We start from the raw sequence: 24,453 nt of genomic DNA, 5'->3' as shown, positions 1-24,453 counted from the left end.
TAGATGTACAGCTTAGAAGATCATTGATGAATAAAAGGAAGAGAGTTGGTGATAGGACAGAGCCCTGAGGAACACCACTGTTGATAGATCTAGGAGAAGAACGATGGCCGTCTACGACAGCGGCTATAGAACGACCAGAAAGGAAGCTAGCGATGAAGGCACAGATAGAAGGATAGAAACCGTAGGAGGGCAGTTTGGAAATTAAAGATTTATGCCAGACTCGATCGAAAGCCTTTGAGATGTCAAGTGCAATGGCAAAGCTTTCGCCAAAGTCCCGAAAGGAGGATGACCAGGAGTCTGAAAGGTAGAGTGAGAAGATCGCCAGTGGAGCGTCCCTGACGGAACCCATACTGACGATCGGAAAGAAGGTTGTGATAGGAAAGATGCCTTAAAATTTTTTTATTAAGAATTGACTCGAAAACTTTTGAAATACAGGACGTTAAAGCAATTGGACGATAGTTGGAGGGTTGGGAGTGGTCACCCTTCTTTGGGACTGGCTGAATGAGAGCAAACTTCCAGCAAGAAGGAAAGGTACAAGTTGACAGACAAAGGCGAAATAGTTTGCCTAGGCAGGGTGTAAGCACAGAAGCACAGTTTTTGAGAACAACAGGAGGGACTCCATCAGGCCCATATGCCTTGTTAGTACTGAGGCCAGTAATGGCAGAAAATACATCAACTGAAGAAATTTTAATGTCAGCCATGAGGAAGTCAGAGGGGGAAGTGATGGAGGAACAGCACCGGAATCGTCTAAGGTGGAATTGGAGGAGAAAGTCTGTGCGAAGAGATCTGCTTTATCAGTAGAAGAAACAGCTACAGAACCATCAGAGTAGAAAAGAGGAGGGAAGGATGATGAGGTAAAGTTGTTAGAAAGATTTTTGGCAAGGTGCCAGAAGGAGCGAGAAGAATTCGAGTTGGAGAGTTGAGAGCATTTAGTATGGATGAAATTATTTTTAGTAGAGCGAAGAACAGACTTAGCACGATTCCGGGCAGAAACGTAAAGATTATGTGATTCAGGGGTGGGTTGGCTCCGGTACCTTTTGTAGGCCTTCTCCTTGTTGCGGACAGCATTAGAACAAGCGTGATTAAACCAAGGCTTTCTGCGTTAGTCAAAGGATATGAGAAAGGAATGTATGCTTCCATGCCCGAGAGAATAACCTCCGTAATGCGCAAGGCACACTCAGATGGCTCACGGCCATGGAAGCAATAATCATTCCAGGGAAAATCAAAGAAGTACTGCCTGAGGGCCTCCCAGTCCGCAGCTCCAAAAAGCCAGAGACGACGTTTTCCTGGAGGGTCCGCAGGCCGTACTGGAGCGATAGGACAGGTTAAGGTAATAAGGTTGTGATCGGAGGAGCCCAACGGAGAGAAAAGATTAACAGAGTAAGCAGAAGGATTAGTTGTGAGGAAGAGGTCAAGTATGTTGGAGCTCTCTCCAAGGCGGTCAGGGATACGGGTAGGGTGCTGTACAAGCTGCTCTAGGTCATTAAGGATAGAAAAGATGTAGGCTTGTTCACCAGGTGGATCCGTGAAAGGAGAGGAGAGCCAAAGGTGGTGGTGAACATTGAAATCTCCAAGAATGGAGATTTCAGAGAAAGGAGAAATGGACAGAATGTGTTCCATCGTAGAAGTAAGATAGTCGAAGAATTTTTGATAGTCAGTAGAATTAGGGGATAAGTAAACAGCACAGATATATTTAGTCAGAGAATGACAGGAAAGCCGAAGCCAGAGAGTGGAGAATTCAGAAGAATCAAGTTCAGGAACACGAGAGCAAGATAAGTCGTTGCGTATGTATACACAACAGCCACCTTTGGCTTTGAAATGAGTATAGAGAAAGTAGGAGGATACAGAAAAGGGTTTGCTGTCAGTTGCCTCAGACAGCTGAGTCTCCGTTAGAAAAAGAAGGTGAGGTTTAGAGGAGGAGAGGTGGTGCTCAACAGAGCGAAAGTTAGATGAAAGGCCGCGAATGTTGCAGAAATGAAGAAGAAGAGAGTCAGACAGTGGTTCCAGGCACCTCGAGTCGTCACCGGGAGAGGGGCAGATGGCGGGGGCATTTATGGTCCCCCCCCCTGGGGACTCCGAGGCTGGGTGAATCAACGCCATTTTTGGTTAATTTTGAATAGGAAGTGTAGTGTGTACTGTGCATGTAGTTTGGTGAAGATAGATAGAGAAATTTGTACTGGAGAGCATGCTGGCCTACTCTCTGTGTAACTGAGACACTGAAAAAGTTCAGCAAAGGGGAATGGTCAGGAACTAGTCCTGAGGGCTGATGAAACGGGAGCTCCAGCACTCCCTGTCATCAGCTTTCCATCCACCTCGGGAGTACTGCCCTGCTCGACTGGTGCTACAGTCTACTCCAGTCTGTCTCACCCAACCACACCACCACACCACACCACACCACACCACCACACCACACCACCACACCACACCACACCGCCAATCCCCTCTAACTTACTAACTACCGGGCGTGAGTTTGTGAAGTGCCGTATCAACTCTAATGGTCGACCTGTGTACATAGTTACCCCATGGGAGAGGCGGGGTGAAGGGCCGTGGGGAGGAAGGGTGTGGGTGTTCGGAAGGAATCGATGGGGAGAAGAGGATGGAGAGAGAGAGAGAGAGAGAGAGAGAGGTGGAGGGGGGGAAGGATGACAAGGAAGGGAAGTGATGGGATGGGGTCGATGGGGAGAGGATGAGGAGGCAGGGATGGGGCAAAGAGACGGATGTGGAGAGGGTGAGGAGGAGGGATTGGAAAGAATGGGGAAAGAATGGGAAAGAAATAATGTGGTGAAGATAGAAAGAAAGGATAAGATGATGATTAAAAGGAAAGGATGGGGAGAGAGGTGTGGATACGGAGGTTGGATGGAAGTTAGGGCAGGAGGAAGGGTGGAGAATCACGTGTTTTACTGTAGAAAGGAGGGAAGACAGCGTGGAAGAAAGGATGGGAAAAGAAGAGTATTAGGAGGAAAGATGGTACAGACAGGATTGGGAGAGGGTTGACTGGAGAGATTTGTCTCTCACAGTCTCTTTGAATTTCTTAAGAACTCCCTCTCCTTCCCTAAGACTCACAGAAACTCTTTACCCAATCTTATCTTCCTCCATACAAATCTTTCCAAATCTGTCCCAGTCTCTTAGCTTCCTTGTCTAAAACCTCACAGAATCTACTGTATAAAAACCTCTTAAAGCTTCTGTCTGTATCTAAATATTTCAGGAACTCCATGCCTCTCCCCCCTCAATATATCTTACAGCCTCTCTATATCCTCAGTATTTTTCCTTGCTTCCCTAAATGAATATTAATGTAGTACTGATCTAAATATACGTGGTGTAGTGGATCTGCTCAACGTTCCTCTCCCACATACTGTACATCCCTTTCAGCCACCACCGCGTCCACCTAAAGTGAATGTGAAATAGGAGAACTGAACATTTCCCTTGCCACACTCGTCCCTATTCCCACCACACCACCGCCCCAGCCTCACCTTGATGCACGTTTCATCCTTTATGTACCCCGCTGCGTCGCCTCCATCTGAGTGCTGCCGCTGCTGCATTTTGGCTGAAGAATGCTCCTGAAACCACCAGGGCCTATTTTTGTGGTGTGTGTGTGTGTGTGTGTGTGTGTGTGTGTGTGTGTGTGTGTGTGTGTGTGTGTGTGTGTGTTTAGTGGCCTTTCAGTCTTCCCCTCTTCCTCTTCGCCTTCCTCTTCCTCCAACCCTTTGCCTTCCTCTTCCTCTTCTACACTTCCATCCCCAAAAATCTCATAGCCTCGCCTTTAACGTGCATACTCGCTTCCTTGGTGTCACCTCCGCTCTCTCTCTCTCTCTCTCTCTCTCTCTCTCTCTCTCTCTCTCTCCATCTTCTTCCTCTTCTTCATCTTCATCTTTTTTCTTCTTCTTCTTCTCCATCTTCTTTTTCTTTTTCTTTTTTTCCTTCTTCATCATCATCATCCTTTTTCTTCTTCTTCATCTTCTTCTCCCTCCAGCTCCCTCCTTGACCCCAAGAAACCGAACCAAGGTCATTGTACTCCGGAGTGGCCCGGACGAGGTCATTACCAACGGACAATAATTCCTTAATGAGGTAGGATTCGCCTTTCTATCTGACACTCCCCCCCACCCACCCCGCCATCCCCTCCCCCTCCCCCTCCCCAACCTTCCCGCCGCCCCCTCTCTCTCCCCACAGATACAGGAAGATAATGTGTTGGGTAAATGGGGAGGATCTTTGGATTTCAGAGCCAAAAGTAATAGGATGCTTTAACTCTCTCTCTCTCTCTCTCTCTCTCTCTCTCTCTCTTATATCTAGAGCGGAAATGCGCCTTAGGAACTGGGACACAGAAATAGTTTACTGAATTACCAAGAGGCCTGTTGAAGATTCCGGGAAGGGGGAGGGGGGAGGGTACTGGGAAAGAGAAAGGAAGAATATTGGATGAAGAAAAGGGGAGGGAAGTGAGCTGGAAAGGATAGTGGAGGAGAAGAACGAGAATGGAAGAGAAACGGGAGGGATAACAGAAGAAATACTGGATGAAAATGAGAGAGAGATGGCAATGGGAGAACTAGGAGGGATACTGGGGAAGTAGTGGCGGAAGAGGGATGGAGGGGAGTGATCTAGGAGGAGGAGGAGGAGGAGGAGTGGAGGAGGGAAGGAAGAGAAACGGGGGGGGGGGATGGGGAGATTGAAGGAAGAGATGCTGGGATTGAGAGAGAAAGGGAAGGGAACTGGAGAGGAGTACTGGATGAAGAGGAGAGGAGGGGAGTTAACTGGGACGAGTATTGGAGGTGGAAGAAAGAAGGGGCGGAAAGTGAAATGGACTGAGTACTGGAAGGGAGGAGGAGGGGAGGGGAATGGACTGGGAGAGGGAATGGACGTGGTAGGGGTTTTGGAAACAGAGTGGAAGGACATGCACTAATTAGGAGGAGGGAGAGAGAGGAACTGGAAGAAGTTGTTGAGAGAGAGAGATGGGAGGTAAATTAAGAGAGGTATTGTAGGAATAGTGGAAGAGGAGAAAAGGGAAGAGGAGAGTAGGTGGTGAACGGGAAAGGATACTGTGGGAGGTAAGGAGGGAGACGGGGAGGAAGATGGAGAGAATGGAGGTGAACTGGAAGAGGTATGAAAGGAAGGAAGATGGGCGGGGAATGCAGTGGAAGGGGAGGGGGTGTGTACTTTGAGACGGAAGGGAGGGGTATTGAAGTACGAAAGGAGACGGGGTGAACTGGGAAAGGTATTGGAGGAAAGAACAGAGGGAGGTGAACTGGGGAGGGAGTGAAGGAGGGAAGGCGGGAGAGGAGGGGAGAGAGGTGAAGTGAGAGGGCTGGGGAGGAGACAAGGGAAAGAGAGGGAACTGGGGAGGAGGAGAGGGGGGAGGAGAGAAAGTACCGGAAAAAACGTACAGGAGAGGGTAAGAAAGGGAGGAAGAAAGTACGTGGAAAGGAATGACGAGGGAGGAGGCAAGGAAGAGGAATTTGAAGGAAGAAGAGGCAGGGGAAGTGAATGAGGAATGTAGGGAGTGCCGGGAGAGGATGGGTTTGGGAGGAAAAGTGTAAATGAGGGAGCGCCTGAGAAGAGAAATGGAGTAAGTGCCAGGAGAAGAGCGTGGGGAGAGGGGAGGAAAAAGTACCCTGGAGTGTGATGATGGAGGATTTGGGGAGAAAGGAGATACGAGGAGAAGGAAGGAAGAGAACGCCGGAAGAAGAGGGGAGGAGGATGGGACAGAAGGGAGGGGGAGGCAAGAGGAAGGGAGGAGATGCTGGAAGTGGATAAATTGAGGGGAGGGGAAAATGTCTGGAGCGAGGAATGGGAATGGAAGACGGGGATGAAAGATACCTTAGGAGAGAACCAGGGAGGAAGAAGGAGACTTGGAGAGGGAGGAGAGGGAATCGGAGAGACAAAAAGGGAAGAGGAAGAGAGGGGAGAGAAAGCCAAATCAGAGACAAGAATAGGAAGACCAGAAAGGAAGTGGATTGGCGTATGGGGAGAAGGGGGAGGGGGGACAGGGGAAAGGTACGGAGAAACAGGAGGGGAAGATAAAGGGAGGAAGGAAAGGAAGAGGGAGAGGGTACGGGGAGGGGGAGGGGGAATTGTGGGGGTGGAGGAGAATAGGGAGGGTAGAGGTTGGGAAAATAAGCCACATTCAGAAGATCTACTGCATTAGTAGGGCTGTAAGAGAATGAGGCTTTGGATTGGCTTATTGGGATTAATAAGAGAACCATTACTTAATATATGAAGAAATACCCGTGTAGATATTGATTGTAGAATTGATGAAAGCCTCTATCTGATGTAGTAAAGGAAATACAAGTGTGGAGAGTGAATGAGAAGTACAGGTAAATACAAAATAGAGAAAAATACCCCTCCCTTACCCAACCCCACCACCACCCACACCCTAACCCCACTCACAGTCATATCATCCTCATTCTCGCCTGCCCACCGCCCTTACCCTTATTCCACCCTCACTCTTACCCGCACACCACCCTCACCCCTCCCTGTCCTCGCCCTCCACCCCACCCTACCCTCACCCCATCCTCACCACCCCACACATAACCCTCATCCCACCCTCACCCTCACAGTCCCACCATCCCCATCTTCATTCTCACCCTCCCACCTCCCTCACTCTTATCCCATTCTTCCACCATCTTTACCCAAATCCTCACCCTTACCCATATCCCACTCTCCCCCCGCCATGTCCTCACCTCGCCCTCACCCCACACCCTCACCCTGTTCCCATTCAACCCTCGCCCCCACCCTCACCCTGTCTCCATTCAACCCTCCCCCACCCTCACCGTGTCCCCTCAACCCTCACCCCCACCCTTACTCCCACCCTCACCCTGTCCCCACTCAACCCTCGCCCCCACCTTCACCCTGTCTCCACTCAACCCACACCCCCACCCTCACCCTGTCCCCACCCTCGCCCCCACCCTCACCCTGTCCCCACCCTCGCCCCCACCCTCACCCTGTCCCTTCACCCTCACCCCCACCCTCACCCCATCAGAGCGGCGTAACGACCTCGTACGATCCAGAAATAGTTTACGGCCGTCGCTTCGTCTGCGTGTCGTGCTGCCTCTCCCCCACTTACCCTTTCCTCCCCTCACCCCCGCATAGGCTACCCTGACCCTCCTCACCCCGTCCTCATTACAAGGACCTGGACACGCCCGCCATTTTCGTTTCAGATAGCAGGGTTAGCATAATTGTGATGAAGTTGGGTTAGGTTAGGTTAGGTTAGGGAGGGTTAAGGTAGGTTAGAATTGGTTAGCTTAAATTTGAGTGCGTTGGTTGCGTTAGTTCAATAGTGTTTGGCTTGCGGGTACTAGGGTTGGCTTCTGTTCCCCAAAACCTTGCATCCCACTCCGCCCTCACCTTGCTTCACGTAATTCATGCAAATCAGAATCACTTAAGGGGAAAGAGAGAGAGAGAGAGAGCGATGGGGGGAACTGATAGTGAAAATGAATGTGTATGAGTGAGTATATAGTATGCAAGTGTGTGTGTGTGTGTGTGTGTGTGTGTGTGTGTGTGTGTGTGAGAGAGAGAGAGAGAGAGAGACCGGGAAGAGAACTTATATCAATCTCACTACAAAAATTCATCTCCATTTGATTGATTTGAAACATATTAATAAAAAGGCGACCGAAGACATAAGAAAATCACAAATCTAGACCTAAATGCAATAAAGAATAGAGTCCTTTTTGCCGGGAGATATTACGCCTTGAAAATTAATATCTTTCTTTTTCTTTTTTTTCTTTTTTTTTCCTTTCCTGCTGAGGGGCGAAAGGAAAAAAAATTGGTGCAATAATTTGTGATTCATGGTTTAGGGTGGAGAGAGAGAGAGAGAGAAGGGGGGGGATGTGTGAGTTCATAAGTTAGAGAAAGCGAGAGTTTGTGTGTGTGTGTGCGTGTGTATTTACCTTAGTGATTTAAACTTTATGTTTAATGTGTGTGTGTGTGTGTGTGTGTGTGTGTGTGTGTATTTGCCTTAGTGATTTAAAGTTTATGTTTAGTGTGTGTGTGTGTGTGTGTGTGTGTGTGTGTGTGTGTGTGTGTGTGTGAGAGAGAGAGAGAGAGAGAGAGAGAGAGAGAGAGCGTCCGTGCGTATGTCCTCGCCCGTTTCAGATGGGGGTTTTGCCGATAGCGAGAAATATGGTAGTGGAGATTTACCAATAACTACGGCCCTGGTTATTGAAAGGAAACCTATAGAACGACCCATTTCACAGCCGCCGCCACCAATAAGTGTAAATGGTGAGGGGTTCGCCTTTTGACTGCCAGGATTTCTCGCAGTTGAAAAAATCGTCCAGTTTCGAGGAAGAAAATGAAGGAAGTCGAGACGATTTGACGCCTTGCTTACCTACATCAGTTGACGTTGGCCTTCTGTATATGTAAATGCTGTATGATTATATGTATGGGTGTATGTACTTGTGTATGTATGTATATATAAAAGGACTATGGTTATTCTTTTATAATAAAATTGCACACACTGGGGTTCCAGTTGCTGACATCCAGACTTTGGTCCAGATTACTGTCCCGAGCAGAATGTTTGGTAACTTGGGCTTCTGTGACTGCCTTGTTGGCTAAATTGTGGTTGGCAAAGTCTGGAGTTTCGCTGGCACGCACGCGCCTCTATGATGTGTGTGTGTGTGTGTGTGTGTGTGTGTGTGTGTGTGTGTGTGTGTGTGTTTTGGCCACTGTATTGCTCCTGCGACGGCGTTGTATTTGCAGGTGGCGACGAAGCTAGCACTCTCCCTGCAGAGTAAGCGAAGAAATTAAAGCCATGCATATATTTCGGCTCTCCAGACTGAGGACGTCTTGATAACGTTATTCATGTTGCCCCAGACAGTGTTATTCAGCACAGCGAGCACTTCCCTTAGTTTAGAAGTTAACCTGAATTTATAATGTACCGCGGGAGACCTACTGCTGACGAGGAACATTGTCAGACGTAAACCAAAGTAAAATATTTTTCAATGATTTTAATTTGGAAGAAATGTCAGTTCTTTTGCAGCTTAATTCCCATAGCTCAGTGGCCGAAGAAGACAATACTGAGGCCTTACATCCTGTCCACCGCACTGAATGGCTGGTACCATCTTCTAGTGGTTATAGCTCAGCATTCAAGATGGAGAGATGGCAGTTTTATGCGTAGTTAAAGTGAACAGGGAATAGATAAAACTTCAAGGTGTAAAGGTTAATGAAGGCTGTCAGGTAACTCTTTCAAGGTGGATTTTTTTTTGTCCTCGCCCTGAATGAGAAGCTATGGTATCTGGCTACACAATATGCTGGACTTTTCCTAAACGGAAGAAAAAGCATGAACATTTTTTTCTTTTCATTTTTTGCTGTAATAGCCAGAAGTATCATTGATTTTTATTATCCACAGGGGAAGCTTCTCGTGCGATGACATTTATTACATTTGTTGATTTTTTTTTTTATACCGACAGACGATTGTATTCATCTTTAAAAAGAAAAAAAGTACATGACCATAACTACGAAAGAGTTTATGATGGTATCCCCTCCGACACTATAGCCCATGTTATGTGTTACTATTGCTATTTACAGACGATTAAATTGACAGTGAGGAGAATAAAGTTAATAAAAACGTCATCAGGCTCTGAATGGTTGTCTTTGTTAATATGTCTGTCAGCCCAATAAAACCCCCTGATGCTACGTCAAGAAAATACCTCAGTTAGTCTGCGGCTCCTAAAGGGTTTGTCGAGATGGTTTTAAATCCTTGAATTGCTGGATTTTCCTCTGGCCAAATAAAATCCTTTGGTGCCAGCCTGATTGAAGTGCCTGAGTTCTTAGCAGCGAATGTTGCGTGATTATTTTTTCTTTTATTTATTTATTTATTGTGACAAGACAGTGTAATACTTAGTATGTTATGGACACGTTGTTGCCTTTTTGTCACGTAAGACAGTAATGTAGTGTTCGTGATGCGATATTATGATCACACACACACACACACACACACACACACACACACACACACACACACACACACACACACACACACACACACACATGCGATATTATGATCACACACACACACACACACACACACACACACACACACACACACACACACACACACACACACACACACACACACACACACACACACACAGAAACAAAGGCGTGCAGTAATGACCGGAATAAACAAACATCATCATCCTAATCAGTCATTCATTCCTGACAGTCGCCACGTCACAAGAGGAAAGTGGGGTGATTGGGGGAGCGGAATGAGAGGGAACAGTGGAGTGAGAGGAAGGGTGGGAAGGGGTGAACAGGGCGATGGGGTAGTGGTTGAGAGGAATGAGTGAGGTGACAAGGGGAGTGGGATTAGTGAGTGAGAGGGTGAGTGGAACTGGATTAAGAGGCATGTGTCGCTTAAGAGAGGGAATAAAATCAGAGGGTGAGTTGGACGAGTGATGAGTCGGATGAGGAAGGTAGTGGAGTGAATGGATGAGTGGAGTAAGAGGGATGAAACTGGATAGCATAGTGAGAGAGGGGTAGGGTGTAAGGGGGGTAGGGAGAGATGAGAGGCGGAGTGGGGTGAGAGGGAGAGATGAGAGGCGGAGTGGGGTGAGAGGGAGAGATGAGAGGCGGAGTAGGGTGAGAGGGAGAGATGAGAGGCGGAGTGGGGTGAGAGGGAGAGATGAGAGGCGGAGTGGGGTGAGAGAGAGATGAGAGGCGGAGTGGGGTGAGAGGGAGAGATGAGAGGCGGAGTGGGGTGAGAGGGAGAGATGAGAGGCGGAGTGGGGTGAGAGGGAGAGATGAGAGGCGGAGTGGGGTGAGAGGGAGAGATGAGAGGCGGAGTGGAGTGAGAGGGACGATTATTTTCCTAAACATACTTTGCAGACACTCACAGACAGGGGCGAAAAAATGAATGACAAAAATTGAAAACAAGAAGTAACCCCTTCATCATGACAGGTACCCCCAAGGTGAATGAAATCGACTGAATATCCCTCTTCCCTCAAATATTCGTCACCTGATCAACAAGAAGTGAGAGCATTGCCCATCAGTGAATATTTCCGTAATGGCGAATCAGGGAGGCTACGTTTTAGGAGATTCGTGACAGATTTTATCATTTTCACCTGAATGGAAGGCCTTTATTTTGGTTTCGTGTATAACAAGGTGACAGTAAAGTGAAATACAGTGTAGTTTATTCACATTGCTAACGAGACGATATAATTCAGTTTAAGGAGAGCCCTACTAGAGAAGGAGTTTTCTGTTTCAATCAGATAACGTTTTTATTATATTCTCACTTCGTCCTGATAGTCGTGAATATTTGAGGCGGGAGCTGGATATTAGAGAGAGAGAGAGAGAGAAGGAAGGAAGTAGTGAAACAGAAGGACATGAGGAATTCGAAGGAAAGATGCTTTAGGGGAAAAAAATGGAAGAAACGAGAAGAGAGAGACTAAGGAGAACGCATGTAACTGAAGAAAGAAATTCATAAAGAAAGAAAACAGATCAGCCTTTCTGTCTTTCACGGTATTTGTGTGTGTGTGTGTGTGTGTGTGTGTGTGTGTGTGTGTGTGTGTGGAGTGAGGGGAAAACTGTCAGTCCGCCTCTACTAATGACTGCCGTTCTTTATAATCCAGAGTAATTGACAAGGCTTCGCTAACACAGGGCAATTACGCGTCCAGGCAGCCGTTTCCGCTACAACAAGGCAGTGTAATAATAGCAGTACCGTATATGTGGGTGTTGGGGAGGGATGCCTTCACGTGGTGGCACTGATATGGCTGAGATGAGAAGCTGCACGGGTGCATTCCTCAACTCCCCAGCCACCATAAGGAGGATGGTGATTGCAAGAGTGAGACAGTTTAAGCTTGCAGTCCACTGGGTTCACATTCCAGATGAACCTGAGGCTACTACTACTACTACTACTACTACTACTACTACTACTACTACTACTACTACTTCTGGTGTTGTTACTGCTGCTGCATATGTGAGACACCTTTGAACCCAGGTGTATTGTAACATAGCTGAACAGACGAAATTGACCTGGAAGGGAACGATTTTTGACCTTCGTATGCTCGGGACAGTTCTAGTATTCAGTGTCTACTATCTTATGAAAGCCAACGCCAGACTGTTTTATTCAGCGTGAGTCATACGAGCTCCCTGGATTGAAGAGGTCGTCCTAAGGTGACTGAAATCGTCTCTATTTAGCCAGAATAAGATAACACCTCATCGTAGTGAAGGTCAAGAGGAATTTACAGGCTTCAACACCCTTGCCACTTTCGACACGTTGCCTCCTGTTTACCAATTCACGCGACACGGATTCCCTTTCTCTCTGACACCCTCCACAACTTCCTTTTTGTAGGAAAGAGGACACGGCAGCCATTTTCTGCCCTGATTCATTCATTGGATTAGGAATCTTTTTCTTGTTAGCACTGGATATTTTGCAGCATCTCTTCCTCAGCGATTTTTTTATTTTACGTTATTTTTGTTTGTTTATTTCAATGTCTGTTTTTCTATTCACTTTGCATATTAAACCTTTCTATCCTCTGGTATGTTACTGGGATAAACTGCAAGTATTAAGATGTTAAGAAAATGCAAATATGTTGTGGAATATTGCCATGAGTCAGTAAGACAACTATGGTATTGTGCTCCAACAGACGATCTTATTTTTATTCAGTCTAGCAGCCTTAGAGCGTTATTGTTGTCACTGTTAACCCCCTCATGGTGGGAATAACTCTCATATTGAATTTTCATTTTGTATAGCCGAGAAGGAGTCATGGGGACCTGAAAAAGTGTAATGCGCAAAATAAGTCGCTAAAGTAAAAGGTGCTACAACGGGTCTTATATCCATCAGTAAATGGTGTGTGTGGGTGTGTGGTGGATGTCAAAGTGTTTTACGGGAATATGAAGGTAGGGACAAGGGTAGTCTGGGTGATGTCTGCTATTTTGGTCTCTCTCTCTCTCTCTCTCTCTCTCCATACGTTATACTATATATATATATATATATATATATATATATATATATATATATATATATATATATATATATATATATACATATATATATATATATATATAATCTATATATATATATAATCTATATATATATATATATATATATATATATCTATATATATATATATATATATATAGATATATCTATATATATATATATATATATATACACACACACACACGAGTATATACGGGAGGGATGAGTAAATAAATTTTGATTTTGTCGAGTGACCCCGAACTATGTCTAACTGCTCCCAAAATGGAGTCACTTCATCCCTGCCTTACTCTTGCGCGTGAGTTAAAAAAAAAAAAAAAAAAAAAAAAAGGAAAGAAAAGAAAAAACAAGTTAACCTCGTGAAGGGGATATCAGTTTCGCCACATCGGGTTACACTGAGTAAATTTTCCAGGAATTAGCCTGAATAAACACAGCGCCCCCTTCCCTCCACGACACGTTTCACTGGATCCTCTCCGAGTTGGAAATCCCTGGAACCAGCCTTGCACGGGGTAGGGAACTTTTGGATCAGCCGGAAAATGCTGCCACTGATTTTAGCAGCAGTTTGCCCCCGAGTGACACTGACTTTGCTTTTCCGGTCCATTAGAATGTAGGTGGGTGCGGGGGAGAGTGCAGGCGCCGGGGAGGAAGGACTACTGTGGATGTTATCTTGTTTTTCCCTTTTCCCTTTGCTGTGATGAAATGGCGGTAGGGATAAGAACATTTTGGTGGTGGTGTTGATGGTGGTGGTTATTGCTGTCGTGGTGGTTGTTGTGGCTGTGGTGATGATTGTTCTTGCTGTGATGGATGTGGTTGTCGTTGTTGTGGTCATGATTGTGGTAGCAGTGGTGGATATTGATAGGTGGTGATTGTTATAATGTGGTGATGATTGTTGTGGTGACTGGTTGTGGTTGGGGTGATTATGGTATTGTACTGGTGATAATTAGGTGTGCCATTCTTTACACACATTATCACACTGTTACACCACACACTACCACTGCACACGCACTACCACACACCACACCCCTACGCGTCACCCTACCACACCAGATACCTTCACACATCTCACCGCCACACTACACACACAACCACACCACCTACTACCACAGGTCTCACACGTCCAAACCACATACTATAACGCCACACACTACCTCACCTCATACTAGTGTGCCACTCATTGCCACACCTTACATCGCGATATCACACTTCGCCACACCGCCCCCCGCCACACCACACACTACGAAACCTCGCATCAAACACCTCCAAACCTCACACTACCAAACCGCACACCCCAGCACTACACCCTGTCACACCAAACTACACTCCACCACACCACACCCTGTCACACCAAACCACACACCACCACACCACACCCTGTCACACCAAACCTCACACCTCTACACTACACCCTGTCACACCAAACCACACACCACCACACCACATCTCCTCCTACAGATACACTTTTCTAACACCCGACATCAGCTAAGAAAAACAATATAACCTTCACCCCAGCTAACAGGAAGGTGCGTGTCTCCCCAAATAAAGCAAATATAAACAGCCAGCCATAGGGAGCCATTATATTTCAACTCCGACGTAATTATACACACGAAACAACAGTAATTAGCCTAAATTATCACAGGCGAGAGACAGCAGAGGCGAGATTACAGCCTCACATGATGGTAATTTTAACGGCGAAGTAAGTTCCAAGAAAACCACCACCTGGATTCTTAGTTAGTTTCACAGAGATTTTTAGCGGGTTTCATAAATATTCTTAGCGAGTTTCATAAATATTCTTAACAAGTTTCATAGAGATTTTTAGTCGGTTTTCACAAATAAAGAAGAAAATATGGATATCATTTAACTACTATCACGGATCATTTTGTTTTGTCGCCTTGATATCCACTCAGTGCTTGTGAATTGTGGGCTGTATTAGTGAATGAAATGTATCTATAAAGGATCTTATATAGGACTTAAGATTAGGAATATTTATAAAGACAGCCACAGACACTCTCTCTCTCTCTCCTGGAAAATATGGAATATCACTGAATCTTTTCCCCTGCTGCAGGGTACACGTGCGGGTCGTCTAAAAGCTCGTAGGCGGGGACAGTACTGCTTGTTGGCGCTGAGTGCACGCTGCCGGGCGGATTGATTGTGTGTGTGTGTGTGTGTGTGTGTGTGTGTGTGTGTGATTGTGTGTGTGTGTGTGTGTGTGTGTGTGATTGTGTGTGTGTGTGTGTGTGTGTGTGATTGTGTGTGTGTGTGTGTGATTGTGTGTGTGTGTGTGTGTGTGTGTGTGTGTGTGTGTGTGAGAGAGAGAGAGAGAGAGAGAGAGAGAGAGAGAGAGAGAGAGGGAGAGAGACTATATTGTTACTATTGTTTCCATGGCTTTCTCAGAACCACCCACACTTCGCGAATGAGCTTATTCAGGATTTAGCAGAGACTGAAAAAACAGCTTGAATAGGAGCGAAAGAGGATCCTATGAGATTTTTTTTTTTTTCCTGTTTGCCTGAATAACCGGGAACTAAAAATGTAGATTCTGGTAACAGTAATAAGCCACTCGAATACACACACACACACACACACACACACACACACACACACACACACACACACACACACACACACAGAGGGAGATCTATAAATACAGACATATTGCAGACCCAGCTTTTTCCTCCGTCATATAAATTCCTTCGCGTTTCTCCCGCACCAAATCGAAGTACACAACAAGTCTCCCACTCACCATTATATGAACCACGAGCTATGAACTTTTTTTTTTTTTTTCCCCATCATATCCTAGACACACTTCATATTCCACTCTCGTATCCCGAAGCCTCCTAGGAATGCTTAGCTCCGGCCCAGCGCTGATAATAAGAGAAATACCTAGCACACCTTTTCCTGAGAATTGTCTGGATTTCTCAGCTTTTATTTATATTTTCTCGAATGTCTTATATTTTACGTCTTTTTATGTTTTTATGGTTTTTGTTATTTATTTATTTATTTTTTTTTTTTAGGGGTGCGTGGGAATGTAGAGTTAGGGAGGATGATTCTCTCTCTCTCTCTCTCTTTCTCTTTCTCTCTCTCTCTGGCGGAATTCGAGGGCGGTGGAATTATGTGGGGAATGTAAAGTTATTCAGATTATTCTTCAAAAGCCGTGATTTTGGAGAGAGAGAGAGAGAGAGAGAGAGAGAGAGAGAGAGAGAGAGAGAGAGAGAGAGATTTCCTTTTCTCTCTCTCCCACAGTCAATCACTACACTCGACACTCTCATCATCCACGGATCCTCTCATTCCATGTAGAGCTGCCTCCAGGTGACTCTACACTGAATGACATGCCAAATGGTTTGTTGTGGCCCAGGAAACCTTTCATTGCGCTGGGTGGTAGCCATATAACCAAATAAATGCTTGGTGGTCTGGTAGATTAAGGTGCTTTTACCGGTTGTGATCCATAGGGGTTTTCATCAGATACTTGGAATTATTGTTTGTATAATGCGACTCAGGGAGAGGAACTGGTCACCATCGCCTAAAATGTTGAAGATTAGTAGCCTAGCCCCGGACCCCTACGTTTCTGATGTGGTAATAAGTGATAGATAGATAGATGCATAGACTGGTAGGTAAGTAGATAAGTAGAAAGATTGAGTGATAGAAATGAACAGACAGATCGCAGCAGCAGTAACAGCTGTAGTAGTAGTAGCAGCAGTTATAGTAGTAGTAGTAGGAGGAGGAGGAGGAGGAGGAGGAGGAGGAGGAGGAGGATTTGTCGTTGTTGTTGTCTCATCTTTGTTTTGCACCCAGCTCCCTCACTCCATTATATTGCTTTCCTCTCCCATTCCAGTCCACGCCACTCCATCCAACTCAGCTCCACCCTACTCCATCCAACTCAGCTCCACCCTACTCCACTCAGCTCCAGTGTATCCCACTGCACCACACCACGGCACATCACACCACACCACACCACACCAAACCACCCACCACACCAAACCACCCACCACACCAAACCACCCACCACACCACACCACAGTACACCACACCACACAGCATTGGGAGAAACACACCAATCAGTCATCTCTCTGTCTCACTCCAGCACTGCTTTCTCTCTCTCTCTCTTTCTCTCTCTCTCTCTCTCTCTCTCTCTGTCAAGTGTTATTTGCTTATCACCAATGACCCTCTTCTCACTGTCCTCTCTGTCTCTTCCTCTTCCTCGTCCATTTTTCCTCCATCCTTTTTCTTCCTCTTAATCCCAGTGGTAGGTCATTACACTGAGTGGCACATCAAATAATTTAATCCTAGAAGCCATTTACCACGTTGAGTTGTAACCATATAACCAAGTGGATGCCTGGTTTTCAAGTAGCTTAAGGCGCTTTATCCAGATTGGCCCCTTAAGTTTCCATCTGAGGTGTTATTACGATTTATTGCTCACTTAATACCACTTAAGGGAGAGTGACATTGCTTTTGCCTTCAGCGTCTGACCTTGCACTGGGCCCCTACTCTTCTTCTCTTTCCTCCTCCTCCTCCTCCTCCTTCTCGCCTTCCTCCGCTAATCACGCTGTTGAAGTGTTCTGTTTATCTCATCACTATAATTGAATGCTACTCAGACCTTTGCACTTCACACGACAACCTGTTTATCGTCTCCCTCTTGTAATTGCCCTCTCTTCAAGGGATGGGTTTCTCTCGACTGAAGAGCTAGTGCATTCGTCGACCGTGTTGCCTGTGTCGTGCCGTGAAACCATAGAAGGCGTGGTGAGCAAAAGAGTTGGCGGGATGGACTGAAAATGTGATGGCGGCGGGGTTAGGGCAGGAAAGTATACCCAGTGAAAACAGGTGTTGTAGGGTTAGTAGCTACTGAGCAGCAGCAACAACATTAATAGTAGTAGTAGTAGTAGCAATAGTAGTAGTAGTAGTTGTTGTTGTTGGTTGGCGCCCCTCTCCAATACCTTTAGCGCACCGTCGGATTATTTTAACATATCTTTCAAGAATGAAATAGTCAGGAGGGATCAAAGAATAGGGTGTGGGAGAAAAAGAAGCGTGTGGGATGAGTTGGAATTGTGATTAGAGGCTGGAAGGGAGCATGTGAGTACACTGTGTGAAAATGGGTAGTGTAGGATGAATGGTTTGAGAACAGTGAAGGTTTATTTCTAACTTTTCTTCAGTAACAACAAGGCAGGGTTGCGTAGCGGTCATTTGCCCCAGTAGCAGCGTATTGACTGGCGGAGATCTGTGCTAACCTCTTTTACCTCAATACGTATTTATTATATTTATTCTTGCCACATCCAGACGATTTTATCCAGTTTTAGGGGAGGCCTTTTGCACTGAAGGGATTAATAAAGGCAATACGTAACCTCTCCAGTTCGAAAGTCTCCCCTGAGTTTAATAATAATCATATTCAGATAGTTGGAGGAAAATGCATATATGTGGACGTAATAGAGTGCTTAATTCTGTGACTAAATAAATCTCTCTCAGGTCGGTGAAAAGGCATCTGGTAACAGTGCTTGTGAGATCCACTGCAGGGTGGAAATATATGCTTGGAGGGGGAGTGATAGCCAGTGTTAAACCTCTCCATGCTAACAAAGTATGAATGGGAAAGGAATGTTATAAGAGTGATGCTTGTGAAAGTTAGTGTTGTAGTGATCGTGTTTATGTGTGTCATGCTTAATATACTGACTTCTGACTTCTAACTCTTTAACTTCTTTAATTCACTACTGTATTTTTTATTCTGTTTTGGTTTTCTCCTGTTATAATTAGCTTTTGGGATATTTTTGAAATAGGAGATGTCAGATACAGCCTCCACTTACCCCTTCACCACAAGATCTGCCTAAGGAAAATGAAATAGTGAGGAGGATGGAAAACGAAATCAGTACATCAGATCAGCGGATTAAAAGGGGGTTAAGTGTCCGCCATGACTCTGCTTCGAACCCCAGACTTTGGAGTACACGTAGTTAGGGAGACAAACGCACCAGCACCGGGTCACCGCGGCTCCCTTCTGGCGTCATTCTCAACTAGGTACACATGAGCGAATAGTGGATCATTCTAGCCCCTTCAGTACGATGATGTTTTTATTTCATTCACCTGATCACTCATTTATTTATCCATCTATCTTTTGTCGGTTTATTTCCCTACTTTATTTGCTTCTTATTTACTTATTTATTCTTTTTATTTAGTTGTATTGTTGATTTATGTGTCTAACTCTTTCATTTCTGTCGCAAAAGGGAACCCGTGGCGAAAACTTATGGTGCGGAAGTTGAGATTAGATAACACCAAATCCTGGGACTCGAGCCATCTCACAGGACAGAGAGAGAAAGAAAGAGAGAGAGAGAGAGAGAGAGAGAGAGAGAGAGAATGATAAAGAAGAGAACGAAGAAAAGTTGAACCAGGGAGGAGAAAAGACGGAAGAGAGGACAAAAGTAAGGTATGACACGAAATGAGAAAAAAGTGAGAGAGAGGAAGGGAGGAGAGCGAGGAAGAGAGCTGTGGCCAGGAGAAGGCAAGGCAGCCCGGTGATGCCTGGCTCCAAACAGCAGCAGCAACAGCACCCAACTCCAAATGAAAGGCGGACAAGTTGAGATGAGACCAGGCCACAGGAGGAGGGGTCAGGCGAAAAGCGGAGGCAACATTTTTTTTCTTTTCTTTTGTCATTTACTTATTTTCTTGTTTATTTATTTGTTTATTCATTTGTTTATATTAATGGCTGAATTAATACTTTTAAAATCGACACCGAGAGAGGGGTAACCGGGCACTCATTGGTTTGATTACGTATTTTAAACCCAAATTAATCAATGCTAGCACTACATCCAGTGAGTGGATGGTGGTTGGCCCTCATCCTAGAATATCTATCCATAATCTCTTTCATTACGGACCTTTTTTTGTCGTAATCGTATGGAACAACAAAAACAAACTGCAAAAAAAGCCATTATCCTACTGAAATGAATGACCTGGATTAACTTTCTGCGTCAACTTTTCTCCACTCGTCCCATAACTTCTTAAACTTTTCCTTGGAGGACTTTCAGCGTCTTCAACTCTTCCCACACACTATCCACTTCACTTCTTCCTCCGAGCACCCTTATTCGGCCAGTTTGTCCCCAGATGACGAAGAGAAAGAGAAAAGGAAGATAGATATATAGTTTCTGGGTCAAGCTAGGTCACGTTTATTACACACACACACACACACACACACACACACACACACACACACACACACACACACACACACACACACACACAAACCCCTTCAGTAGTTACTTTTGTGTTCTTTGTAGTGTTTATTAACCCTTTCAGTAACCTACGATGGCTCTGTAAGTGGGGAGAAAGATTATGATGATGATGGCGATGATGATGATGACGATGATGATGATGGTATGATAATTTTTGATAGTCTCATTACTACGATTTTATTATATTGTTTGCTAGCCCCAGATTTTCAGTCATAGTAATTCCCTTGTTGCCTTTCAGTGGGTGGCTTTCATCGGGTTGGGTGCTGTCAGTGCTGCCGTCATGTCCTCTGCTGACTCCTCCGTGCTGTCAGCGTCATCCATGTTCGCCAATAACATCTACAAGAACGTCTTCAGAAGGAGGGTGAGTCGCTGGGGTTAGGTGGTTGAGGCTAAGGGTGGTGTGTGTGTGTGTGTGTGTGTGTGTGTGTGTGTGTGTGTGTGTGTGTGTGTGTGTGTGTGTGTGTGTTTTAAGAGAGAGAGAGAGAGAGAGAGAGAATTAGGGGAAAAAAATGACCCTCAAGTCATGGGCAGCTGACATTATGAAGCCTCTCTCTCTCTCTCTCTCTCTCATATTTCTTTCACATTCTTCCCTATTTATTCTGATTTATTTTAACTTCCTCCATCTTTGTCCTCCCGTTTTTGCGTTGTACTCTTTTATCATTTTTTCCTTTCTCTATCATCAGGTGTGTTTGTGTCGAATTTCTCTCTCTCTCTCTCTCTCTCTCTCTCTCTCTCTCTCTCTCTCTCTCTCTCTCTCTCTCTCTCTCTCTCTCTCGCTGTCATCGTTATCTTCATTGCCGTCCACTCTTTCCTTTCATGACTTTCCTCCTCCTCCTCCTCTTCCTCCTCCTCCTCCTCCTCTTTTTCGTCTTCATCTCCTTCTTTCATTATTTTCCCTTCCACCTCCTTCCCTTCCTTCTTCTCCTCCTCCTCCTCCTTATCATCATCATTATCATTATCATCATCATCATTTCTCTGCTCGCTCACTTACAAAAATACCTCTCTCCCTCCCCTTCCTCCCTCTCGTCTGCCCTTCCCCTCCACTCCCCTCGCTTTCTTCTTTCACTTCTCGTGCGTTTCCCCTCTTCTCTCGCTTCTCCTCCTCGCATCTTCACAGCACAAAATATCACCCCTCACATTTCCCTCTCCCTTTCTCCCCTCTCGCTCTTACTCCCCATTCTTCCACTCCATCTCTTGTCTTCCTTTCCTCTGCCGTCTGCTACGCTGTCTCCTTCCCTTCCTTCTCTCTTCTTCTCCCCTCCCTTCCCTTCCCCCTTTCCAATTTCTCCTTCCCCCTCTTTCGTTTTCCCCTTGCCCGTTCCCCTTCCTTTCTCTCTTTCTTCCCCCCTTTCACCCCCACCCCAGCCTCTACTCCCCGCATTTTCTCTGCCTTTTTTCCTTCTTCTCTTTCCCCTCCCTTTCTTTTTTTCCTTCTCCTCTTTCCAGCCCTCATACTCCCTTCCCTCCATTTCTGTTCCTTCTGATCAGCAACTGCCTGTGACCTTCATCTCTCTCTCTCTCTCTCTCTCTCTCTCTCTCTCTCTCTCTCTCTCTCTCTCTCTCTCTTTCCTATCCAGTCATGTGAAAAACAGAGTACGACGTTCATACCTTATTCTCGCCTCGCCTCATTCTTTCCTTCCTTCCTTCCTTCTTTCCTTCCTTTCTTCCTTCCTTCCATCTTTCCCTCCTGGATTCCTTCCTTCCTTAGCTCCTTCCTTCCTTCTTTCCCTCCTGGCTTCCTTCCTTCCTTAGCTCCTTCCTTCCTTCCTCCCTTCCTTTTTCATTCGTTCCTTCCTTTTTCATTGTTCCATCCGCAGTGTCTTCCCTTCTGCCTTACTTCTCTATCTTCCATTAGTTTCACTCCCTCCTCCTTCCTTCTTTCCTTTCTTGTGTCATTTTTTCCTCCCTCCATCTCTTTCCTTTTTGGTGTCTTTGTTTTCCCTCCTTCCTTCCTTCTTTCCTTCCTTCCTTCCATTCACCTCATTTTTTCTTTCATCTCCATCTTCTTTCCCCTTACCCTTTCTTCTTCCCTCCCTTCCTCGTTTTCGTTCCTGTCTCCATCCTCTCTCTCTCTCTCTCTCTCTCTCTCTCTCTCTCTCTCTCTCTCTCACACACACACACACACACACACACACACACACACACACGAGAGAGAGAGGGGGGGGGGGAGAGAGAGATTTTGTCCCTGGGTGCACCATTAGAGCACCGAGATGTCCTTTTGTTGATGGTGACCCGGGATGGGCCTCGGGGAACAGGCTCGTCTAGTCCGTGTCCAGAGTCTGATGCATAATAGAAACTGCAGTCAGCCTGTCCTTTAGTTTGTCTGTCTATTTTCAGCCAGCCAGCCACCGTTGCATCAGTTCATCTATTTCTCTGTCTATCGCCTATATCTGTCTGTCTGTCTATCTATATCTGTTTATCTATTTAACTCTCGATCCGCCTGTGTGTCTGTCTGTCTGTCCATTTATCTCTAGAAATACTCATATTTCTGTTTGTGTAGCTCTATCAGTCTATCAGTCCAACTGTAACTATCAGTCTCTCTATATCTATCTGTGTCCACCTGTCTATCTGTCTGTCTATGTATCTGTCTATCTGTCTGCCTGTGTCTGTCTACTTTTTTGCATACGTATTTATTGTTCCGCCATCTATATATACATCCAAGCAATCAGCCAGCCAACCATCGACCTAAATTAATCGTCTGCGTAACTGTCTATCTATTTGCCTACCTGTGTATCTATCAGTGTCAACCCACCTACCTATTTATCCATCTATCCATCTATTCATCTGTATATACAACCAACCAACTAAGCAACCGTGTACTTTGGCTTCCCATCTAACTATCTTTTCATACCTATCAATCTCACTCTGTCTGTTGTCTGTCCATCTATCTATCTGTCTATCTGTGTGTCTGTCTGTCTATCTGCCTGTCTGTCTGTCCGTCTATCTATCTATCTGTCTATCTGTCCCACCAGGCGAGTGACCGTGAGATCATGTGGGTGATGCGCGTGGCAGTGGTGGTCGTGGCCTGCGTCGCCTGTGCCATAGCCATCAAAGGGAACTCCATATATGAGCTTTTGTGAGTAATTATCCCTTTTTCTGAGTTATTTGTGAGTACTGACCTATTTGGTGAGGGAGTGGCATGTTCTGTGTGAGCCATTTTCGTGAGTGGCGGCCTGGTTTGGTGAGCATCCTTTTGTACGTAGTGACTTGTGGAAAAGTGATATGTTTGTGTGCAGAGCAGGATTAGGTGTTGGGGCTGGGTTGTAGTATCTTCAGGTAGTCCCCTAATTGGCCGATACTAGAGGACACCTATGATTTGGTGTATGGATTTTTTTTTTTTAAATATTTACTCTGTTTTCCCTTCCTCTGTTTATCTTCTGTAAATAAATAAATAAAAAATAAAAAGTCCTGAACCCCACACGCACAAAACGGGCCGCCACAAGTCAGTGAAAACCAGTCTATAGAAATGTGATGATATTTATAAGATTAAAATTCAGTCGGTCTTGTGCGGGCCTCTTTTTCTGTAAGCTGCTTTTATGAATATTGGCCTGGTTTTGGTGAGTTCTGGGCTGTTTTTGTGAGTTCCTATCTGTTTTTATGAGCAGTGATAGTGAAGCGTAACTCCTTATGTGAGCTTTGATAACTAGTGAGGTATTTTTTGAGAGCAGTGACCCGTTCTTCTTAGTACTCGCCTTTTTTTTTTTTTTTTTTTTTTTTTTTTGAGTACTGACTTGTTCTTCTCAATCGTGTCCATTTTCTGTAAGCATTGACGTGTTTTTGGATCAAGGGCAGTCATTTAGCTTGTCACTCAGTGTAGAATCGCTTAAAGTTAGCATTGCATTGAATGATAGAAGGGTGAGCGTTCCCACCTACCTCAAAATAACCAAATGAATAAAGAATAAAGACGCAAGTAAATAAAACTCTCTCTCTCTCTCTCTCTCTCTCTCTCTCTCTCTCTCTCTCTCTCTCTCTCTCTCTCTCTCTCTCTCCCCCCTAAACACTATTATCCCCTCATTCTTATTCTAAACACAACCATCCCCATCCCAACCCCGTATTGAGAGAGGGAGAGAGAGAGAGAGAGAGAGAGAGAAGGGGGAGGGGATCAGGCGAAGGAGAAGAGGAGGAGGAGGAGGAGGAAGAAAGGGAAGATGGCGACGAATACGAAAGAAGAGAGAGAGAGGGGGAGAGAGGAGAAAACGGGCGAATAAAAAGAAGAGAGGAAAAAGGTAAAGAAAAGATAAGGAGGGATGAAGAAGAAAAAGAAAGAGGAAATGAAATAAGAGATAGGATGACGAGGGAAGAGAAGAGGTGGAAGTGGAGAAAGATAGAACA

The 24,453-nt window shown here is 45.5% G+C and overlaps 1 protein-coding gene across 1 annotated transcript in view; it reads left to right on the top strand.

Annotated features, from left to right (window-relative positions):
* LOC145417462 (high-affinity choline transporter 1-like) overlaps positions 1-24,453 on the top strand; it is a 159,940-nt gene that overhangs the window by 125,881 nt on the left and 9,606 nt on the right. The window contains exons 9-10 of the mRNA XM_080286158.1: positions 20,360-20,482; positions 23,094-23,197. Coding sequence (XP_080142284.1) covers positions 20,360-20,482; positions 23,094-23,197 — 227 coding nt within the window. The remainder of the gene's footprint in view (positions 1-20,359; positions 20,483-23,093; positions 23,198-24,453) is intronic.

The sequence above is a fragment of the Coenobita brevimanus genome, chromosome 110, assembly GCF_032717465.1.
Source record: "Coenobita brevimanus isolate Jiangsu-jjx chromosome 110, ASM3271746v2, whole genome shotgun sequence".
NCBI lineage: Eukaryota > Metazoa > Arthropoda > Malacostraca > Decapoda > Coenobitidae > Coenobita > Coenobita brevimanus.
Note: the sequence above shows the minus strand (reverse complement) of the source record. Positions and strands in the feature narration are given on the sequence as shown.